General features: G+C 48.3%; 1 protein-coding gene across 1 annotated transcript; it reads left to right on the top strand.

The window, feature by feature from the left end:
- The first annotated feature begins 1,630 nt into the window (after positions 1 to 1,630).
- On the top strand, positions 1,631 to 23,934 carry GABRQ (gamma-aminobutyric acid type A receptor subunit theta). The gene is made up of 9 exons (XM_072815651.1): positions 1,631 to 1,830; positions 3,923 to 4,011; positions 10,964 to 11,031; positions 12,386 to 12,606; positions 14,540 to 14,622; positions 15,063 to 15,200; positions 15,725 to 15,877; positions 17,308 to 17,558; positions 18,172 to 23,934. The coding sequence occupies exons 1-9, from the start codon at positions 1,682 to 1,684 to the stop codon at positions 19,150 to 19,152; spliced, it is 2,133 nt and encodes a 710-aa protein (XP_072671752.1). The 5' UTR covers positions 1,631 to 1,681; the 3' UTR covers positions 19,153 to 23,934.
- Positions 23,935 to 24,368: the final 434 nt, after the last annotated feature.

Raw genomic sequence — 24,368 nt, 5'->3', positions numbered from 1 at the left:
GAGTAGAGGTGTGAGGGTGCTCTGCTTTTAAGACAGGGAGCTTCGATATTCATTCTTTAAAAGTTTGATTCTAAAATGGTTAAGAAGGCTGCGGGAAACACTCAGCTAAGCAGGTGATTGAAGCTTTTCTGAGTACAAGCAATTCCAACTCACCTCACCAATTACTGAGCGAAAGTGGAAGAGGGCTGTATTTCTGTGTGAATGTTCTAGCTAACTAAGAGGGACCTTCAAATTCATTTTCATTGCAACTTTTCTCAATGGCATGCCTTAGGAGGTTCACTGTTGGTAAATGTGACTGAAGTCGATTTGTTGATTGCCCATCTGGCCCACGGGCTCAAGGGCGGTTTTTCTGAACTTGCTTTGTCATGTATCAAAGGTGGGAAAAGCAGAGGGGATTGAGTGAAGTAATTTCCTTATCCTGTGACATCCTTTTGTTTCACAGGACAGTAATCAAAGTAGTGACAAGAATAAGAGCCCTCTAGTCAAAATGCCAACATTTCCACACTATGGAGCTGGAATGCAAAAGCATTGCAGTGGAGTGCTCTTTGAAGGCTACCTCCCTTGAACATCCGAAACACTGGCTTTGGTCTTCTTTATCCTTCAAGGTGTCAACCGTGGACTCTCACTTCCACTCTGCGTGCCCCCGCTATGGGACAGAGTAACATCTCAGAGTGATCCTGGCTGGTGAATCTTTCCAGTTCCCTGGGCGCCTAAACTTGGTGCCAAGAGCACTCCGAGAAATTAAAGTCTTTAAGAAATTCTTGGGCTACTGGAATCCAGTGTCCGGCCTGATGGGAGGGGCACCCCCGCATGGCCAGAGCTCAGCCATAAAGCCCACTGGTGATGCCCCACTACTGCGACCAGAGGCAAGGCAAGCGGGATTACTAGGGGGGCAAGATAGATGTTTTCAGATCTCCAGCTGTGTCCAGCTCTTTCAGAACACACATTCAGCCAGGGCATTCAAATCGCCTCCCTCCTGTCACCGCAAAAAAACCTCAACACAAACACCAAAAAAGCCCCCCAAAAAACCAAAAAGCAAAAAGCAAACAACGGCGAAAATCCCAAACAAACTCTTGGACACGCGCTCTTCCAAGAGAAACCCACCTTTGGCGTTTTCGCAGAGAGGAAGAAGAAGACGCCCTGGGGGCCCAAAGCCGCAGACCTGTGCCCCGCCCCCAGCAGCCCGGCCCCCCTCCCCCCTTCACCCCCTCCCCCGGCCCGGCCCCGCCCCTACCAGTGTCTGGAGCCGGCCTGGGGACGACTGCAGAGGCCTGGAGGGGCGGGGGGCGCGCGGCGCGCAGGCTGCGGGCGGAGGCAGCCGCGCGCGCCTTTTTGTGCGGCTCCCGGGCCCCGGCGGATTGGTTGGGTCGGCGCTGCCGTCGGAGTGGGCGGAGCCGGCGGGGCGCGGCGCCCAGAGTCCAGTCGCAGCCCCGAGCGGCCGCAGACGGAGCGCACTTCGCCGCGGCGGGGTGCGCCCTGGGGCTGCGTCGGGCAGAGCTGCCGCGGGGCTGCTGCTCCTGGGCTCTGGGCTCCAGCCCGAGCCCGCGCCGCCTGCGCCTCGGCCCGTCGCCGCGTCTCCTTAGAGACTCGTAGCGACCCCTCCCCAGCTCCCCGCAGCCCATCCCTTTCCCCGGCCGCGCACTGCCGTCTCGCGCGCCTTGCAGCCTGGGGCGGGGTGGCCATGGGTATCAGGGGGATCCTGCGAGCCGCCGTGCTCCTGCTCCTCATCAGGACCTGGCTCGCGGAGGGCAACGAGCCCAGTCCTACCCCAAAATTCCACTTCGAGCTCTCCCCGACCGTGCCCGAAGTCATCCTGAACCTCTTCAACTGGTAAGCGGGTGCCGCCAGCCCGGGCATGGCGGCGACAGGGACCGGGGGGGGGGGTGCGGCCCCGGGCCTCCTGGACGGAGCGGGCTGGGGTAACTTGAACCCGGTTCGCCGAGCCCCGGCGCTGGGGTCCCGCCTGCGGGGCTCTGGAGCGGGTGGGTGGGAGTGCAGGCGGCGAGTGAGATAGAGCTGGGTGCTTCAGCCCACCTGTTACCGCGGAGCCCCGCAGGTGCCCAGACTGCAGCCCCGGGGGCAGGGGGACGACGATGCCCTCGCCGCGGGGTCCGCCACGCACCCCCGGGACCGAGGCCGCGGGCAGGTTTCCCCAGTCATATCCATTGGCACCTGTGGGATTGGGGGGGTAAGGCAGTACGGGGTGATGGACAACTCACAAAACATAGACAGTATAGAGACACCTGTTTGAGTCAGGATTTTAGAATGTTCCCTGAAGCTTGTGCGTGTGTTCGTGTGTGTTGAGCGGTGAGAGACCTTTTCCGATGCCGCAGATAGAAATTATTGACTCAACCTCATCGGAGCCCAGAGAGTGGATCAGTGGCTACATAACCCTATTAGCCGTGTGGCTTGAGATGGGTGTGCTTTGTACGCACTCCTGTGAAAACATTTGAGGATTCGAGGTTTGGGTTTTTTTTTCTTTTCTATGTGATTTCAAGTTTGTTTGGGTCTGCAAATATCTGAAGAGATGTTAAACAAACAGACTTTACATGTAGATCACACAAAAATGTGTATTTGCAGGAGCTACGGATCCTGAGCATTGTCGAATGGGTAAAGTGTGGTACTGAACAGGTGGGAATGCGTAGCTTTAATTCAAGAGTAATACATGTGTACACTTTGGAATGATGCAAAATGAAATTTTGTCATGAAAGATGATTAGGAATGATTTTTAAATGACAAACCAGAAATGAACATGTATTCAGAAAAAAAGTGGGGGGGGGGCAGTCTGGCAAGGTTCCAGCAGACAGCCCTGCAATGTCCTCCACCCGACATACCAGACTGCGCTAGTGAACTCTCTCCCCCTCTCCCTCTCCATCTCCCTGACCAACACACACACACACACACACACACACACACACACACGCTCAGATTTGCAGGGGCTGATGTTCCTTCCCTGGTCAATGCGTCAAACATCCTAAGAGTCCTAGTGAAGCCCAGGGCCTGTTCTCATTCACAAACCCCTTTTGAGGAAAAGAGCCCCACAGAAGATCCAGGTGAATTGGATGAGCTTCAGAGACTTCTAGAAAGGCCAGCTCTCTGCAGGGCTGGGATGGGTCCACTTACATGTGCTCACCCAAAACACGTCTAGGCTGGAAGCATATGCTTTGCCAGAGAGAGGTCTGCTATGTCTTTTTGAGAACAGCCCTTGGGCCCCAGAAATCTAAAATTGTTTGGGTGAGGGTCTTAAATCTCTGCTCCATGAGCAAGGCTCTCTCTGCGTCATGTGCCATATGTCAAGTCTTCATACACAGAGTTGTATACGCACAAGATTTACATAGACGTGACAACAAAATGCCCAGTCGTAGCCTATGTAGGGGAAATGTGACTAAGCTGGAGGATGTAAACCGGCTGGCTCAGCTCAGGAAGACACCGAGGGTGGAAGATGACTTTTCCAAAGGCCATCAGGTGTCCCTGGGAACACTCCCACTGACCTGGAAAGCTGCATTCAGGATGTTGACAAGATGGAGCTTCTTCAGGGGTTGAAGTAATGTGTTTATCTCAGGGCTGGAAGCTGCCCACTCCCTCCCCCCTTCACTTCCCCTCCACTCTCCCCTCCTCATTCCCCCCCTCCCCAATCCTGCCCAGTAACAAGCATCCAGTCTTTGTGCCCCATTCTCTGGATAACAGCGGAAGAGGGGGAGGGGGGAAAAGGAGTCTGCGTCACTGCTGCGCTTCTGGCTGACTCACTGTTGGAAGGGAGGGGAGCAGGGAGAGACGGGTACATGTATGACTGTACATGTCTGCATGTGTGGAGGAGAAAAGAAGGCCCTTGCAAGTTGACATCTGGGGTGTTCTTTGTTCCCTGAGATGCAATGTGGCATGTACTGATGACCAGCATTTCCCAATGACTTCTCTGTTTCAGCAAAAAATGTGCAAATGAAGGTGTGGTTCACAAGATTTTGGACAGGGTCCTGTCGAATTATGATGTCCGTCTGAGGCCAAATTTTGGAGGTAAGACGTATCCAGATTCTAGAAGCCTTTGTGTTAGGTGGAATAGAGCTGAGACAGATGCAAGGAGACAAGCCCTGTTCTGGACGCTGACCAGTGGCACTCCCCAGGCTCAACACTTTTGCCTCTCCACACCCCACCTTCCCCACTCTGTGGAAAAGCTGCACGAGAGCACTTCGAGGCCCCCAACCCCCAGGCCTTTTGCTCTACCCCTGCAATTTCACCCACTTCTCTGCCTTCTTATGCCCCTTCCCTTACAACAGCCTGAAGTGCACTCCCTGGTGTGGCTGGAGAAGCAGTAACCACAGACAAAACTGCTGTGTCTCACAGGCTAGACTTTTCTGCTCCATCTCTGGGGGCTGGGGCGTGCATTCTTCTACTTGAGCCCACATTCTTTGCACCTTGGACACTTGCAAAGTGATTAGCTAGTTCAAAACTAAGGGCACCATCATCTCAGTCTAGTTTACTTTTCCCACCCAGGTCCTGGGCACTTGTACCCCACCACCCCTCAGCCAAAGCCTTCAGCTCCCACCAAGTTCAGTTCATTCAACACACTGCGGTGTGATCTTTGTAAATCCAGCCTTGTCACTTACCTCTCAAACTTTTGATGGCATTATTTAACTGCCAAATATAATCCAAACTCCTTACCCAGCACTGAGATCTCAAGCACAGAAAAGAGAAATGACCAAGAAACTGAAACGGGAAGCCAATAGATGAGTTTCTACTTTAATTCCACCTATCCTCCCCCCTGGAAAGGGGTGCCTGGGCTCAATCACACAGCTTGAAGGGACAGCCAATCTACTCCCACCGCACAGAACAGGAGTGGCATCCTTTGGCCCAGGAGCCATCCAGGAGACCTAGACCAAGGGCGGACAAAAGGAGGGGTACGCTAAAGAAAAGTTAGTCACATTTCCGTCCAAAGGAAACAGAGAAAGAGCTAAAAGTCAGAGTGGCTACGTTGGAGAAAGCACTCCACTTCCTGCAAGTGTTAGAACTACACACATAACTCTAAAGGGTTAATTAATGCTAATGGTCCCCCTGGGTACATATGAATAGAGGTCTCTGGAATTCACAACAACCTCCACACTGAAGGGCTGAAGGGCACACAGCCAGCGAGGTCGACCGATGGGGGCGCTGTGATTTGCCTGGAGAGCCCCCAGGAAAACCAAAGCTTCATGCTTTGGAAGCGGGCTGCTTAACTGGTGTTGCCTGGGGACAGAAGGGGCAGTCCCAGATCCAGGGTGAGTGTGTGCTGCACCTTAGAAAGCTGGAGTGGAGCCGGGAGAAGGCAGGTTCTTTCCCAGATGCTTGGGCCCAGCCAGCACCCCATTGTGCGACACTGGTTTTGGAAATGCTGCACCAAACTCCTGTGGCTATCAAGGGAGTTGCTACTACACTTCCTCCCTTCTTCATGGTCACGCTTCTCAGGAAATGCTGACCAACAGCTGGTCAAGTACACCAAGCATACCCTTCGCACTTTTTCAGGTTGCAGTCTCTGCAGGCATGGGGGTGGGGTGGGGGCAAGGGCAAGAACCCCAGCCTCTGGGGATTATCAGGTGTGGCTGGTCCACAGTATCACCAGGGCACCTCACAATCGTCTTCTGAACTAACTCGGATTTGTTAACACCTGATGCCTAACCTCCGAAGTTACACTAAGCTTTATGGGCATGTACACCTGGGCCATATGACAAAAGATGGGTCCCTGATTTGGCCAAATAGTAGATGAAGGTGGTAGAGCGAGGACAGTGCATGACTTCCCGGCATTTAGAGAGAAGGAGGCGCTACATGCTCTGTCTGCAACTGTTATATGGGCTGGGGGTGGGGGTGTCAATCAATGGGACCCTGGGTCAGGGGCTTCAGGGTTGGGGTAACCCAGGACTCCCTGTAATGCCTCCCACTAGACACAGAATCAAATTCCCTTCTGTCCAAATGAAATTGAGATTCTAGGACATACACACACACACACACACACACACACACACACACACACACACCTCAGATACAGAGGCCTCACCTAACTGGTCAGGGTGGGTGGGTCAGTAATGAAGCTATGGGAACCTTATCACTTCAGGAGGCAAAGGAAGAGGAGGAGGAAGAGCCAGTTGCTTCTTTCTGGGCAAGAGAGGTAGGGATTCCACAGTGTTACCAATGGCAAGTCCTTGGGGACTTCACCTGGTTCAGCACCTGGCATGACATAGGCCTAGAGGAAGGGAACGAGTGGGACATCTTCATCATTCCTTGATTTATCTGTTCTTCCTCTCCTACTCTGATGGCTGCCAGGAAAGACAAGGACTCGTGGTACCAAAACCTTCAAGAGGGAGGAAGTGGTTAACCCCTTTCTGCCTTCCTGAGCCCATCAGGAGGGATAACAATGGGAAGTGAGGCTGAGACCATCACCCGAGAGATAGCATTTAGACACCTTATCTGGAAACCTCTTGTTCCCCTCTGTGGGGTACCTTGGCTAAACTCCCACAAGGTGTCCCCTCTAGATGGGTAAATTAGAAAACAGTCCCAGGTGTCCTTCCTCCAGGCTGCATCCCCAGGCCAGGATTCCTGGCTTGGTGAGGGGAATGTGAACTTCATTTCAGCTCCCACATGCTTCTTCCACTGGGGGCCCTTGGACAGGGCTACCTCCTGGCCCTTTAGGGTTGAGGTCCCCCAGGATTCCACTGTAAGAGATGGGGTTACCTGAGTGGCACTAAGATGAGAAGTCTGACCCAAGAGTGAAGTGGGGGCAGGGATGGCTGCCTGGCCCCTCTAGGGTTCGTTGCCTGGTGAACACACTTTCCACCCTCTAAAGGCCTGTAGGGAACCTCAAAGGCTATAATAATAAAAGAACTACATTTCTAGAAACCCCTATCACTACTTGTGTTGCCAGGGATCATTCACGGGAGCCCTAAGTGCTGGAGTCTGGGCTACGCCCTCACAGAGAGGCCCATTTACTTCTCAGCTGCCATTCATATGCCAATGCCCCGTCACTTGTCACTTTTTGAAGCACTAGAATAGGAATAACACTTTTTCCTCTTTGCAGCTCAGTTTCTTTTCTTCTTTAAATTTACATTTTTTAAAAGATTTTATTTACTTATTCATGAGAATACACAGAGAGGAGAGAGAGAGAGGGGGAGAGAGAGGCAGAGACACAGGCAGAGGGAGAGGCAGGCTCCATGCAGGGAGCCTGACATGGGACTCAATCCCAGGTCCCCAGGATCACGCCCTGGGTGGAAGGTGGCGCTAAACCGCTGAGCCACCCAGACTGCCCGCAGCTCAGTTTCTCGGCTGTCAGCCTGCAGTGAAGCCAGTGGGCTAAGTTGCAAGTGTCCCGCATGTTCCCCTAGCAGTGTTGTGGTGTGATACATATAAAATAATGGCTTAGCTGTGGGCCTGGGTAAAGGCAGCTTTCAGCCAAAGGGAAACCACAAAAAAGTGTTTTTCCACTGCACCGTATAGTTTACTACATATTTTCACATCCTTTATCACGTTTGAGTGGGCAGTGCTAACTCCTAGGACAGAAAAAGAAAGCCAGGAGGTAGAAACTCACATAGACACACATTCAGTCACACTCACACCTTACACATGCACAGACAACAGGAGCATGTTCTCACAAATGCACTCAACAATTTATTCATACACAGGGGTGCCAGAGTGGCTCAGGTAGTTAGGTGTCCAACATCCGCTCAGGTCATGATCTTGGGGTCCCGGGATCAAGCTCCCTGCTCAGTGGGGAGTTTGCTTGTCCCTTTCCCTCTGCCCTCCCCCCTCCACTCATGCACTCTTTTTCTCTCTCAAATGAATAAAGAAAATCTTTAAAAAAATGTATTCATACACACATTCACCTGCTTTTGCTCCCATGTTCACTTATACTTGCACACCAACTTGCTCACATATACAAACACACTGTGAAATTCACTCACATACATACCAACTTCCACACACAGACGCTGGGATATTCACATACATGGATGTACACATGAACACGTTCACACATTCGTTCATATACATGAGTCACATTCACCCACACGCAGAAAAGAGCTTACACATAAACTAATCTCCACATGCTTATACATGCACATACACTAACATAACTGCACACACATAGGCGAATACAGTCACTCACAGAGGAACTTGCTCATACACATGAACATGACACAAACATGTCCACATATTTATCAATTCCCACAAATGTGCCCACACAGGAACACACATTCACATCCACATGTGGAAACACTCACACATTAACCTGCTCACACATTTACTCATCCCTGCACAGTGACACATGATCACAGGTGAATATGCTCATGGATTCACTTGTGCATCAGTATGGTCACACATTCAATTACACACAAACACAGTCATGTACACTCATTTAATCACACACAAACATGCTCACACACACCCACTCAAGCATATAAATGAGCTTACATACAGACACCCACATATATAAGTATGATGAGTGTGAGGATGTAAACATGGTCACTGATCACACTTCTAACTTGTATACAAATAGGGCCACACACACAAATATATTCACACAATGAACATGCTCACTCACACTGACACAGTCACATACAAAATTTCACTTACATTCTCATTCATTCACACAAACACTTTCATTTACACATTCCTTCATATATGGACTTAACATGCTCACACACAGACTTACACATGAATATGCTCAGACACATGTATGCACAGACACATCCATTCAACACACAAACATACATACACTCACGTAAAAGTATCTTTCACATACAAACATGAATGCATTTGCTCACACGTGGACATGCTTAAAAATACATTTATAGGTAGAGGCTCACAGACAACCCACATATTTACTCCCACAAAATACACTTAAATACATACGTGTTCACATGTACTAGCTCACAAACACACTTAAAAATACTGATATATTCACCCACATTTCTATATGAATGCAGCATATTTATAGACATGCTCACCCATTTACTTTCTCACAAAACACTTAAAATATTTAATGTTTAAATATTTATACACACAGACATGGTCACATCCACTCATGTACATGCTCACACATTGACTCCCACACAAACATGCTCACATATATGAACATACAAATTTGCCCACACACAAACTCACAAATACAAACCTCCCATGTTCACTTGCACATGAACACATTTCATATACTCACTTCCACGCACCAACCTGCCTACATGCTTACACACTTACATGCAGTGTATGCAAGCACACAAGCACACTCATGGAATCAGTCATATATGAACACACACATTCACTTCTATGCATGGACATGCTCACGTACACACACACACATTTACACACACAGATAAGCTCACAAATACACCCACGCTCAAACATTCCCTTGCACATTAACAAGCTTACATACATTCACACATAATCACAATTCACTCACTCAGTTACACTCATACACGAACACACGTTCATTTGCCTATGAACACACACATTCACTCTCATACAACATGCCTACATACATGCAAATGCTCACATATTTACTCCCACACAACACACTTAAGTACACAAATGTGCGCATGCATTCTCACTCATATACTCACATGCTCTCATGTGCACAATGACACCTTCACCTGTGCATGAGCACAACCACACATTCACTCATGCACATGAATGTACTCACCCACACTCATGTGCACAACACACATGTTCATTCACACAAAGACACATATTAACTCACATACACTCATGCAAATATGCTCATACACAACACAAACCTTAGCTCTTGTTTTTGGGCTCATTGCTCTTGAGTTTTTATCACAGAAACATTTAGAAAAAGTGTGCTTCATCTCCTTATTTTCTCTTTATCTCACCTGACCCCTTCCTTTTATCCTGTCATGGCCAGGCCCTGCTCTAAGTGGTTGGTTTGCATTAATTATGAGATCAGTGCTGTCATTATTCTGAGTTTACCCATGAGGAAATTTAGGTTTGTACAGGTTAGGTAACTTTTGTAATGTTTATTTAAATTCCAGTTAACGTACAGTATCCTTTGAGTTTCAGGTGTATAATGTAGCAATTGAACACTTCCATACATCACCCAGTGCTCATCACAAGTGCCCTCCTTAAGCCCCATCAGCTGTCTCGCCCATCCCTGTCCTCCTACCCGCTCATCCCCTCTGGTCACCCTCAGTGTATTCTCTCTAGTTAAGAGTCCATGTCTTGGTTTGCCTCTGTCTCTCTTTTCTCCCTATGCTCGTTTGTTTCATTTCTTAAATTCCACATATGAGTGAAATCATATGATACTTGCCTTTCTCTGACTTATTTCACTTAGCATTATACTCTCTAGCTCCATCCATGTCATTGAAATTGGCAAGATTTAATTCTTTTTGATGGCTGAGTAATACTCCATTGTATAAACACCACATCTTCTTTATCCATTCATCAGTCGATGGACACTTGGGCCAGTCCCATAGTTTGGCTACTGTAGGTAATACTGCTATAAACATTGGGGTGCATGTGTCCCTTCAAATGAGTATTGTTTGTATTCTTTGGGTAAACATGGAGTAGTGCCATTGCTGGATCATAGGGTAGTTGTATTTGTAACTTTTTTTTTCTTTTATTTAACCATTTTTTAAAGATTTATTTATTTATTCACAACAGACTCAGAGAGAGAGAGAGAGAGAGAGAGAGGCAGAGACACAGGCAGAGGGAGAAGCAGGCTCTATGCAGGGAGCCTGACGTGGGACTTGATCCCGGGTCTCTAGGATCACACCTTGGGCTGAAGGCAGTGCTAAACCGCTGGGCCCCTGGGGCTGCCCTATTTATAACTTTTGGAGGAACCTCAGCCACTCCGGAAAACAATATAGAAGTTACATAACTTATTCAAGGTTGCACAGCTAGTAAGTGTCGCAAGAGGGTCCAAAGCTAGGCAGTCTGGCTCCTGAGTCCAGGCTTTCCCATAGTCTGCATGTAATAGTGTCTTCCTGTGTTATAGGTGCCCCTGTGCCCGTGGGAGTATCCATGTATGTCTCCAGTATCGAGCAGATCTCAGAAATGACTATGGTAAGTGTGTCAGCTTCAGTAATGGGACTGGGGACAGGGCACATGTGGCAAGGAGCATGGTCATAAGCCAACTCTAGTTGTTCTGACTCGCGGCAGAGCCCACATAAGTGAACATGGTAGCTTTTAGAAACTACAGCCACCTTGAACAAAAAAATAAATCCAAATGAGTTATAAACCTAAAAGTTAAAGGCTTATGAAACTTTTAAAAGAGAATGTAGAATATTGTCTTTATGTCTTTGTGGCAGGACTTTTTTAAAAAGTCACGGAAAACAGAAACCATACAAATAAATTCTGGAAATTTCCCCTATATTAAAATTCTAACTAGCCAAGACTTCTGGAACTTCTGTTTTACAAAACAGACAACAAAACCAGTATAACAAGTGTAAAAGGATAAGTCAGAGTGGACTAAGATTTATGCAACACGAAGAGCTGCTCTTGGAAATCTATATAATTCCTGGGCATTATAGAGAGAGAGAGAGAGAGAGAGAGAGGCAGAGACACAGGCAGAGGGAGAAGCAGGCTCTATGCAGGGAATATTTTAAAAACAATAGAAAAATAATTAGAAAATTTGAACAGGAACTTCCCTTTTGTGAAGACAACAAAGTGGCAGATAAACATGTGAAAATATGTCAGACTTTATTATGAATCAGTGAAATGCAAACTAAAACCAGAGCAAGAATCCATTACATATGCACCAGAGTGACAAAAGTCCAAAGTCAGACAGTACCAGTCTTGGCCAGGCATGAGCATTGGGAACTCTCATCTGCTTCCAGTGAGGGGGTAAAGGGGAACTTTCACATCACAATTTTTATTTCATGTTGATTTTGGTGCGTACTGTGTGTTCACACAAGGGAATAGTCTCTCCAGGGCAAGTGAACAGATTTTAATTACAGACATCAACATGAATGAGTTTCACAAATAGAATTTTGAGTGAAAGAAACTAATTATGAATACATGCAGTGTAATTCCATTTGGAAGAAAAAATTAAAAATAGATCCAAGCAATATGTTTCCTAGAAATACCTATATAGAAAATAAAACTAACAAACCAATAGAGCTATTATCACTAAAATCTAAGATAACAGATACTGCTGGGAGGTAGGTGTGGGGAATATGCTCTAGAAGGAACACACTGAAACTTGAAAGTTATTGGTAATATGTCATTCCTTAACCTGGAGTTTAAATACATGAAGTTCAGTTTATTCTTAACATCTAACATTCTTATATGTTCCAATACTCGTCTGTATTTGTGATGTATTTTGTACACCTGCATGCATGTGCGCACACACACACACTTTGAGGATGGAAAATTGGATGAGCTCACTTATGACTGGAATTTCCCTTTCTTTCTCCAGGACTATACGATCACAATGTTTTTCCATCAGACCTGGAAAGATCCACGTTTAGCATACCATGAGACCGACCTGAACTTGACCCTGGACTATCGGATGCTGGAGAAGTTGTGGGTGCCTGACTGCTACTTTCTAAATAGCAAGGATGCTTTTGTGCATGATGTGACTGTGGAAAACCGCGTGTTTCAGCTTCACCCGGATGGAACGGTGCGGTATGGCATGCGGTGAGTTTCCTTAGGGCCTTGACGACCATCCTGGCAGGCTTCCTTCTTCCCACCACGTATCCCATAAATGCACCGTAAGGGACACACTAAGGAGCCCGTGGCTTTCCACGTCTGTCCTGCACTGCCCCCTCACTCCTCCTGCACAGTAGTCAAAGTGAAACCTTCAGAGTTTCTCACAGCCATCCTTGGCTGCCCTGTCCCCACACCTTGGCCATCCTTCAGTCTGTAACTTCAATGCCCTCCTTGTCAAGAAATCCTCCTCAATTTTCTCAATTCGAAGAGCTCTACCTCCACCTTTTATGCATTTTATACATTCTGTTATTTATATTTGTTTCTTTTCTCTTCCATCAAGTGAGGGAGGGAGACAAATGAATGGTGAAGCCCATTCAGGGAGGGAGGGGCTCAATCTCGGCCATTGGTCATATTTGCATCATGCAGGGGGCCCGGGGTGTGCGGTACTATGCCTGTTGTCTATGGCTCTTACACGTAGGATGTGTACACACTGGAAATCCTCACTGGCTTATTTATAGCACAGCATATGGTCACTGAGCCTCTCGTCACAGCATCGTCTCTTACAAACCATCACTTAAGACAAGCATAAGAGATAAACGGAGCTCAGAAAATTTCTCCAAGAGGTAGTTGCACCAGGGTTCAGCCTCTGTCTCTGAGTCTCTCTTCCCCTGGGGTGCTCCTGCTCTATCCCTTTGTTTCTCTCTCTCTCCATGGTCCAAGGTGCTAGAGTCAGAGAACAACAAAGCTTGCAGGAAACAAGGTCACTGGTCATACTTGTTTCAGTTAAAAGGGCCCTCAGCTAATAAATGCTGTGTGGACGATTCATGGAAGGGAGACAGACAGACAGGCAGACACATCCCCACACACACACACACACCCTACCCGGTGTACAAAATAGAAATCACCGCGGTACCTGGTGGCTCAGTTGGTTTAGCGTCTGCCTTCGGCTCGGGTTATGATCTCAGGGGCCTGGGATCGAGCCCTGTTTTGGGCTCCCTGCTCATTGGCGAGTCTACTTCTCCCTTTCTCTCTGTCTGCCGCTACCCCTGCTCGTGTTGTGTTCTCTCTCTCTTTCTCTCTCTCTCTCTATAAAATAAACAAAAAATAAAATCCTAAAAAAAAAAAAATTGGAAATCACTTCGAGGTCTAGCCTTCCTTCTATGTGGTGGGTCACTTGTCTCACTTCCCCAGCTCCTCCCAGATCCTTCCTCAGATTCCTGTCACAGACCCACCACATGGCAACTTGAAGCCCCTGCCCAACAGTCTGTATCCCACCTGAGACATGTTAATACGTCCTACCCATTTATACCTACTCCCGTTGTTTTGCTTGGCCCTGGTGGCCTACGTGCATAGGCAGACACAGAGAGAGGAGAGCTCAGTGGGAGCACCTCCCACCCCGGAGCCCAAGGTGGGCCTGGGCTACAGCTCGCATCCCTACATGCACAACACATACGGGCACTCCACGTCAGATTGGGTACCTCAGCTGCTTCTGTGCAGCCCATTTGGCTCTTGCCAGTTTTGCTCCTTTTTCAGCAAGAAAGTCCGTTCCCTGTCTCTCCATCCAGTTTCCTCCAGAGCCTTTCCCATCCTATTGCCCTGTGGTTTCCTACTGTACCTCTCTGTTCCTTGCCTCCTGCCACACCTCTTGGTTTCCCTGTCACATACACCTGCCCTCTCCTCCCTGTGCAACTGTGAGTCAGCTCAGCCCTAGGAAGGAAGGGAAGGAAAGGAAGAGGGAGGGGAAAAAAAACAGAGGGAGGGAAGGACAACCCAGCTCGAGGGTAGGCAGTTTGGGAAGGTGTTGGGTGGGTCGGTCGGGACATGGAGCGCCTCTCTCCTCCACACCCCTGCAGTTTTCTCAGGAGTGGCTGCTGGCCTAGCCTTGACTCACTTTTCCCTTCCTTTTGCTTTTCCTCTGCAGACTTACCACCACAGCAGCATGTTCCTTGGATCTGCAGAAATTCCCTCTGGACAAGCAGACCTGCAAGCTGGAAGTGGAGAGCTGTACGTATATCTTCCGAGGCTGCCTCTGTTCTACCTGGGGTTCAAAAGGTGGAGTAGACAGTGAGAGGGAGGGCGTTATCTCCCCTACTCCCTGCCTCCCCACTCTCTCGCTCTTCAGTAGATGGGCAGGCAGGCAGACAGAGGTATATATGTAGCATCTGGCAGAAAGTGGCCTTTCACGCGTAAATAGTTCCACAGGGACATTGTGGACAAGCCAGTGGGTAGGAGCACATCTGTTTACTCTGCTTCCTTAACTAGCTAAGAAATTCCTAAGTGAGACTTCCTTTCCTAGTGCCCCCCTCCCTTGTGCTCAGACACAGAAAACCACAAAGGTGCTCCAAAAGTGCACGTTCTGACCATCCTTTGGATTCCACAGACTGCTCTGGCGTGAAATCTGCCCATGCCTGCTTTCTCAGACCAACTCTCTCTCCCTCTCGCAGATGGTTACACGGTTGAAGACATTGTATTATACTGGGAAGGCAATGGGAATGCCATCCAGGGGACTGAGAAGCTGCACATTCCTCAGTTCAGCTTCCTGGGAAAGACGATGAGTAGCAAAGAGGTGTTTTTCTACACAGGTGGGTGTGATCTTCTCTCCCATTTCTTCTGTCTTTGGTACCCTGGTAAACTGCATGTCTGTCTGCCTTTGACCTCTACACTCTCTGCTGCCTCCTCTCCTATTGCCTTCTGGCTCTGGACGCCTTCCAAAATCCCCTTCAAATGAGGAAATCAGTGTGGGAGTGCTTGGCCCAGTTGACACTCTATGAGTGCAAAAGGTTCATGTGCTTGCTGATAAAAACAGGCCTCCTCTCCTGAGTCAGCCTCTCCCCACTCTGTTTGTATCTTTTAAATGTTTCCTGTATCCCCCATCTCAAAACCAGTTGACATGAAACAAGTGACGAAGGAAGGAGGAGAGAACAGACTTGTCATGCCATATGGGCCTACTGACATGCCATGGTCACTGGCCTTAAGGCAGCAAATAGGGTCACATTGGCAGATTGCCCAGGCTGGAATATTAGAGGCTTCCCCTCCTCCATCCTGTACTTCACCCTGAAAATCCCCTCGGCCCTGCCACTCTAATACCATTGTGTCTCCTTGCCAGGTTCCTATGTGCGCCTGATACTGAGGTTCCTGGTCCAGAGGGAAGTTACCAGCTACCTTGTGCAGATCTATTGGCCTACTGTTCTTACCACTGTCGTCTCTTGGATATCATTTTGGATGAACTATGAATCCTCTGCAGCCAGGGTGACAGTTGGTAGGTCCTGTCCTCATCCCAGGGAGGAACTTGGATGATCTTGCTCAGAAAAAAGTCGAGAGTAAGAGAGGAATACTTGGAATGGTGTGTGACCACACAGGGAAGGAAGCAATATGGTGCCTGCCCAGCAGGCATTTATAACCAGGGGCTTAGCAAGTCCCCAAAAGAGAGCCCGATGTTGGAGACAAATGTGAAAAAAACATCAGGGCTGGGATCTTGCCCTGTTGGCCCTGAAGTATTAGAAATCATTATTTGCTGGATGCATGAATGAACAAGTCATACATTTAGATCAGAAATGCAATACAACAAACGTTGATTAAGCAGCATATCAAAATGCCCATCAAAATGGCAGTAGAGGACTTCCAGAGAAGCTGCCCTCAATGGGTGTCTAGTGGGATGCTGGGATAGACACTGTGAGATGCCAAAGGAGGAAATGACCAGGTCTTGTTGGCTAAAAGTGCACCAAAAAAGTATTGCTCGGGATCCCTGGGTGGTGCGGTGGTTTGGTGCCTGCCTTTGGCCCAGGGCGCGATCCTGGAGACCCGGGATCGAGTCCCACGTCGGGCTCCCGGTGCATGGAGCCTGCTTCTCCCTCTGCCTGTGTCTCTGCCTCTCTCTCTCTCTCTCTCCGTGTGTGACTATCATAAATAAATAAAAATCTTAAAAAAAAGTATTGCTCAAACTGGGTTTTCAAGGCTTGCAGGACGCAGAGGCATAAGACTTGTCATTCAGTAAAACAGGAAATCACTATTAAAAGGCACAGGGGCCCTAAAAGGGGAGGACATCCCAGGGTGCTTGGGGCAGAAGCTGGGGAAGTAGGAAGAGTCACAGAGAGACAGGAGGGCCAACTGGGAAAGACCTCGAAATTCCAGTTTAAGCAGTTAGAACTTCCTGTCCCAGCAATGGGGAGAACCAGGTGGTTTTGAGCAATACCTGGGAGGGGCCTACAGAATCAGCTCCCAAGTTTCTATGGACCCAGTGTGCCCCATGTCCAGGTCTGGTTTATCCTTCACCATCTTTGGGGCAGACTTCTCAGCCTCCTTCTTTAGGAGCACATGTTGGACTGAGCCTTTAAGATTTGGGTAATATTTTAAGGGCTCACAAACCTTTCTGAGGGACATGAGCTAAAGGAAAGCCTACATACTGAAAGGCAAAAGAGGCTGGAGATGTAAGTCACTGTGAAACCATGGCTGGAGATTTTGGACTTGATTCTAATGAGAAAGTCACAATCATCAAAGCGTGGGCCAAGTATAAAGCTGGGGAGGAAGAGCAAAGAGAGCGCAAAGTCCCCAGGCCTAGAGAGCCTAAGGCCTTTAGCTGAGGGTCCTCCCCACCCCAGAGATACATCCTTCCTGTGGGACAGGGGCCTGATGGCTCACCCAGAACTTCAGCCACCTGAGGAGGCTAATCCTGTGCCATGTTCTTTATAGGTCTGACTTCAATGCTCATCCTGAACGCCATCAACTCACATCTGCGGGATAAACTCCCCCAAGTTGCCTGCATTAAGGCCATCGACATCTATATGGTCGTTTGCTTCTTATTCGTGTTCCTGTCCTTGCTGGAATATGTCTACATCAACTATCTTTACTACAGCCGAGGAGGATCCCGGCGCAACCAAAGGCGACGCAGGAGAGCCCGAAGAGTCATGGCCCGCTACCGATATCGGGAAGTAATGCTGCAGGTTTGGTTTTTTCAGCTTTCCCTGATTAGGGAGGGATTAGGCACCTCTTATGCCTAAGCTTAACCCTTGACCCTTTCACATTTCTTGGTTCCTTTAATCCTTGCACCACACACACACACACACACACACACACACACACACACATCAGATAACAAAGAACTAGAACAATTTATCATCACTCCTTAACAGGTCAAATCATTGTCCAAAGGTCACAAGGCAGTAAGTGGCAGAACTAGATTTTCCCAGACCTTTTGACCTCAAATCCAGTCCACTTAGTATACTTTCAAGGGCAGGTGATAGAACCAGAGGGAAGGGGAGCATAGGGAGGCTGAAAGGAAGAGAAAGACACCAAAGGGGTTGGCCTACCCCTCCATCCTTTGCTCTTTCAATTCCCAAAGCCATGCCATGCTCAGGCTCTCATTGCCAGCAGCACATTCATGGCCAGTGGTACCCCCCTCCTTCACAGGAAGCCCAACCACATCTGCCCGAGGAGGCCTTGTCTCTATCCACTGCATAGCACTCCAGGGAGAGCAGCTGCCCCAAGGAAACGCAGGCTTGGCAGCCCCCGTGGATTTCCCTTACATGCTAATAGCTTCTTGGTCCTGTTCCTCAGCCCTTTGCAAACCGAAGATCCCAAGAAGAGATGATTCTGTCAGTGGAAGAGATCGACACTCACATTGCAACTGTTGATGAGGAAAGCCCTCTCTCTCCTCTTCCCTCCCCACCACCAGTGCTTATTCATGTAGGGCTTGCAAATCCTGATGCCATAAATGTGTCTACTATCTCCTTGAGGGAAGACCAGATTAGCATAGAAGATGAAAGTGGCTCTCTGTCATCCAGGCCAGCGCGGGCCTGCCTGGCAAGCCTAGAAAGCCTCAGCTCTTTGACCTCCATCCCAGGGCAGGCCCCACTGGCCACCGCAGAAAGCCTCAGCTCACTGTCTTCTCTCTCAGAGCTGGCCTCGCTGGCCTCTAGAGAAAGCCTGAGCGATCTCCCCTCCACCCCAGAGCAGGCCCCACACAGGTATGGCATTCACGTTAATGGTTTTGAGAATGATGACAGTGTTACTCCTACTGAAATGCGCAACCTTGCTGAGGCCCATGACCACGCTGAGATCAGTGACCCAGAAGACCCTGAAGAGAACTTCAGCTTGGATGAGAGTCCTGTCCATATCCCTAGTGGGAGGCCTCTGCTGCTCTACGGCCACAGGCATGTGCGGGAAGCAAGCTGCAGCCTTGATGAGATCCGTAGCAACCTTAATGAGATCCGTAGCAACCTTGATGAGATCCGTAGCTTGCCTGATGACATCAGAGTTGAGAGTGGCTACCTTGACCTTGAGAAGCAACTCAGGTATGATCTTTACAACTGGAGGCCTAATGCTAAGAAGTTTATGCGCCTTAACCGACGCAAGGACAGTAACTCCGAGTCTGATGACAGTTGCCCGCCAAGTCCTGGGTGTTCCTTCACCGAAGGGTTCTCCTCCAAGCTCTTTGACCCTGACTATGTCCCTAAGGTCGACAAGTGGTCCCGGATCCTCTTCCCTCTTGCCTTTGTGGTGTTCAACATTGTCTACTGGGCATATCATCTCAATTAGTCCCATAGTGCCCCTTCATGGCTCCTCTCAATTCCATTTTGCCTTCTTTCTTCATTTTATTTTCTGGTTATTTGGGCAGTTGAATCAGTTCTGCCTTTCTCTTTATAAACATGAGGTGGGAAGTAGTTGGAAAGGATGTGTTCTGGCTGGAAGGAAAGGGATTGAAGAGGAGTTGGAGGTGAATACCACATTGATTTTCCTTTTCTGCTAGAAGACTATCACCTTTTCAAAGCCTTCCAATATCTCTGAAGCACAGAAAAGCCCCTAGAAATGTTTGGAGGACAAAGTCAGGGTGGGAGACAGAGGAAGGATCCAAGCCCTGTGCATGAATATTTCTGGGGGGTTTTCTGCACCCCTCCCTGAGGTATTGGATTTTTTTTCTTTTTCGTTACTTTTATACTTCTGTTTTTCCTTCCTAGGGATTATGGTCCTTGTTCACCCCCTGACAGGAGAAAGTCCAGCTGGGTTGAGCAAGGGTACACAGGGGAAGGATTAGCCATGGCTTGAAAGTGCCTCTTCCTCACTATTTTCTTCTGTTATGTTTTGAATGCAGTGTTGTGGTGTGGGATTGGAAATGGAGTGTGGGTGAGTAGGGGTACTGAGTGAGATGTCAGAGTGAGTGACAGATCATGTTTCCAGCAGGAGCTTGCAGGGGTGATGAGGTCAAGTTGGAGACTCCCAGATTGAACTGACATCATTGAAGGGATTGGACCTTCTCTTGTCTATATTTCTGCTTCACAGTGCTTGACTGTACAGATGGGGTACATCTGTCGGTCGGATGTTGGATGCTGACTTGATCACTAGTCACAGAGCAAGCACTTGCCAAACGGAGACTAGGGTCAGGAAATTTTTGACTTGCTCTTTCGTCACCTGATCTAGAATAGCAGACAAACAATTGTTGTGAATCTCTATAGTAATCCTGTGTGTCTAGTGCATAGCAAATGTCAACAAGCTCACTGACCCATCACGTTGTTACACCCTCACAGGAGCCCAGTAGCCAGGGAAGGCAGAGCACATTGTCCCCAGTGTTCCAAGGGGGAAAAATGGAGTTTATGTATCATGCTTCAGGATATTCAGCTAGTAAGTGGTAGAGTCACTCCACTTGCTCTTCTCTCTTCTTATCCTCTTAACTCTCTCAACTGAAGTGCTCCCCTCTCTCCTCCCCATCTTTACAAATGGGGGTGCTCCATCAGGTTCTGTTTATTTGCCAGGCACCAGACCAAATTCTATAGCACCTGGAACAGCTGTGCAGGAAGTGACCAGTGACCAGCCACTGAGCGTGAACCCAGCATGTGGAACACAGCCACCGCCCACCCAGTGAGGCGGCTAAGGGAAACAGAAAGTAGCCTGCACCCCAGTTTTCTTGGCAGCTCCACCTCATTAGTAGAGGCCATGGGAGAATAAGATTTACCAAGCGCTCAGCCTATGTTTCTCCTTCCTGCCCAGGCAGCCTCTCCTGCAGCCCCTCAGCCACCTCCCCTCTTGATTGTGTTTCTGTGTTTGTGTTTCTGTGTATACCTGAGTGCATGTGTGCATCAAGGTAATTATGTACATACAACCATTTGAGAAGCTGTACAGACCTATGTATATCAGTGTAAATCTATATTGGTGTGTATAAGAGTGTATATATAACATGTGGTGCATGTTTGTGTGTGCACACCCCTATGAAAGAGTGTGTGTGCTTGTGTGTACACACATGGGTATATGCTGTGTGTGTGTGGGAGCATATGTGCATACTCAAATTTATTTATCTGATTTGAATAAGTGTGAAAGGAAATACACCTGAGAGCCTATATATTTCCTGTTGGTGGCTCTTCTAGAACCACCTGATTTCCTTTGGCCTGTTCCCATATAAGTGGGGGAGGGCCTTATTTGGCCGGGCTGGTTAACTGACTGTTCCTTTCCAATTCCCTGTTCCAGGGAGCAGTGTCTCCCGGTCCCCATCCACTCTTCTCCTCCTTCCACCCATCTGTGCTGTCTCCTGGACAGAAGACACAGGAGAAGTGAATGTGGTCCCAGGAAGTGACAATTTAGTGCCTTGAGGTAGGAGGTGCTCGAACATGGGATAAGCTGGGAACACAGAGCATTGTGCTTTGTTTGTCCTGGAATGACATGTTTGAGGTCAAAGGCAGGGGTTGGCCAAGGGAGGGCCGAGGGCATGCCTTGAAGATGCATCAAGAACAGATACATGATGTAGACAATGGGTGGGGAAAGCACAAGAACTGGAGAGGGAGTTGTATATAGCCCTTATAACTCATCCCCTTATTGCAATCATATTGTAAGCCTGACACGTGTGGGGGCTGAAGGCAGCCAAAAGCAGGTGGGTGATGTGAGGAAATAGCCCAGGGGAATCAACTGCAACACCGGATGCAGAGAACCAGAGGTGCCTGGGAGAGAGCTGCAGGTATGGACCGTGGGGACGGGTCCTTTAGGGGTCACAGCACTATAGTAACCCATCCTGCATCTTGGGACCATGATGGATTTGGAATCCAGGAGTCCCTCCTCTCACCCTCTCTAGGGAAAGAGATTGTCAAAAGAGTGAGAGGATTCACCAAGGAGAGAGGTGCAGAGGAGCCCCAGGGGCTGATTACCTAGATCAGCCCAGCTTCTTGTGTCTTCTTCTCTATACACACAAGGTACAAATAGAGCCTCCTACACATACACAGCCAGAGAGACCTACACAGTCATGCATACATGTATACACATGTGGGCACTCACCCTCAGCACTAAATGGATGTATACACAAACACATTTACACTCACAGCCACATACATATTCACATGCACAGTCACACACTATCACCCTCCTAGTTGTGTGCATGCACACACACAAAACAGCTAAAAATAAAGAAGTTGCCACTGAAATGTCTAAGCTCGTCTCTCTTTTTGGACACCTCTCACAGGAAGATGCAGGTTGGAAGGAGAGAAATGACCCCACATCTGAGGCTCCCATCATGGCTATTGAAACACTTGCTTCCTGGAGCCTAAACGTTGGTCGGTTGATTGGGATCTGAGTTTCCAGGACCCTGGGGGGCCTTGGAGCCCTGTGGGAATTGAGCCATTTATTTGGGGTGATGGCATACAGAGAGATTTGAGCAGTGGAGACCAGAAAGTAGGTTTGAAGATGTATTTCACATCAATGCACAGGAAGGCATCAGAGCTCAGAGGAGGGGGTGGAGAGGCCAGTTGTAAATATCTCTGTAGATCCATGTAGCTAGATAAAATATTTATACCTTAAAAAGAACATCTTGCCCTAAAGTGCTGCAACAAGAACAGTCAAACTCGACTGCAACTCACACCATGTGAGGTTAAGTGTCAAGGTGAGGTGGAGGTTTGGCAATGACACCTTTGCGGAAGTTCGAAGCTTCTGAGTCGTTCATCATGGATTTGATCGTTCTAGCCTGCAGATTGCCAAATCTCCCCTTGCCGTGTTCTGTGTGTGTTCTGTCGTCAGCGTCATCGTTGAGCCCCATCCTTAGCCAGCTGCCTCCATCCCCTCCCACGCCTCATCTAGCACCAGGTAACTCTGGAAGTGCAGAGCATCTGGCAGGGCACTCTTGGGGGTCCAGTGAACAGAGCCTTTCTCAGCCCCAGCCAATCAGAGAGTGCTTATGGTGAGAATCATTTGGAGCTCAGGTGAAAGGAAGTGTCTCGTTGAGCCTGGGATGGAGCACCCCTCACTTTGCTTTCCTACCCACGTTTCCTTTCTTTTCTTCACATGGGCTATCCCATTAACTCTGTCCCTAGAATTCCTTTTCCTGCACTACCACAGGAAGGACACCCTCTGTCTCTTCAGAGTGTCCTCTTGCTGTGAGGACATGTGACACGTTTCCTGCCACTCTTTGCCCGTTCCATCTGCCACTGTGGGGTGCCTTTACAGAGATAACGGATGATCTTATGGTTCTTACTGGAACTTGTAAAATGTATTCATACAACCCGTGTCATCTTGTTAATAGCAAGGCAGTGAGGTCTTTGCATATTTAGAACTGAGTTTTGCTGAGACTGTGGCCATTCCTAATGAGGTTTCTTTATTCTGTACATAAAAGAACTAACCCTTTGAGCTATTAACTAATGAATGCATTTGCTCAGCTATCAACCTGCATGGTACCCTGCCGTGGTGATGAGCATCAGAGGAAATCGTGACTTCTATTGAAAGTGCAGTGTGTTTGTGTTTGTTGTGTAGTATCCTGTGATCCATATGAAATCTCTATTATCAGTGTTGGGTTTTCAGGGTGGGGGGGAGTGTGTTACAGTATCTCTCTGATATTTCAATTATAAAATAGCCCCGGTTGGTCAGGGTCACCTCTGTCAACGTGCGTGAGACTTTGCACCCACTATCTTGCCAGACTGCATCCCTGGGGTCAGGGGTCATCAGCAGAACTGAAGGTGCCCGAGTGTAGTGAAACTGGCTGTAGTGCCTGACTTTGGGCAGTGCCAGAGAGTTCTTCAGTGCACAGGCAAGGCAGTGCCATTCTGAGGCAAATGAAATACAGTAAAACCACAAACATGGACATCTTCAAGGAAACCAAGAGAGGAGGAGGACCAAGACCCACATGTCTTACTGGCCTGACCTGCAGAAGGGTGCAGAACATCAGAGACCACCCCCTACCCCCAAGACAACCCAGCCTCTTTGTCCTCATTAAATGTACAGTGTTGCATGAAAAAGACCTTGACCAATCTGGACTTCAAAGAAGGAAAACATGAAGAAACATCAAATTATGTTTCTGAAAAGTATGCCAAAATAAAGGTGTGTAAATAGTCAAAAGGAGAAAATAAATATATATGATAGCAATTACACTTATGGGTTGTTGTGTTTATTCTCTGTCAGATTGGAATGGAGTTTGGGCCCAGGAAGTCTCTGGCTTCCATTGCTCACCTTTGCCCTCCCAAGGCTTTGTACATTGACCTACTCGTCCCCTAAGATATTTGAATCCATGGTTTTCAAGCCGAGTGGAAGTAGTAATGTATAGTTGCAATTAGTTTACACTTGCACACAAGCCATTTTAATCATTTAAGACAAAAATTATGGAACAGGTCAAGCCATTGCAGTGCCAAAATAACAATGTGGACATTTATTTCCACTGGCAGGAGGATCTTTATTAAGAACATTTTTTTAAAAATCTCTTTTGCCAATGTGGATGTACAGAATAGAGAGCAAGAAAGCCCTATGGGGGCACCTGGGTGGCTCAGTGATTGAGCATCTGCCTTTGGCTCAGG

Source organism: Canis lupus, chromosome X, assembly GCF_048164855.1.
Source record: "Canis lupus baileyi chromosome X, mCanLup2.hap1, whole genome shotgun sequence".
NCBI lineage: Eukaryota > Metazoa > Chordata > Mammalia > Carnivora > Canidae > Canis > Canis lupus.
The sequence above is the reverse complement of the archived record's forward strand: the minus strand, read 5'-3'. Positions and strand labels throughout refer to the sequence as shown.

Excerpts from the sequence above, each read along its gene's own strand:
- GABRQ (XM_072815651.1), top strand. The coding sequence starts at position 1,682 with ATGGGTATCAGGGGGATCCTGCGAGCCGCCGTGCTCCTGCTCCTCATC. Across the intron at positions 1,831-3,922 it reads ATCCTGAACCTCTTCAACTG|CAAAAAATGTGCAAATGAAG; the intron begins GTAAGCGGGTGC and ends TCTCTGTTTCAG. Across the intron at positions 12,607-14,539 it reads ACGGTGCGGTATGGCATGCG|ACTTACCACCACAGCAGCAT; the intron begins GTGAGTTTCCTT and ends TTTCCTCTGCAG.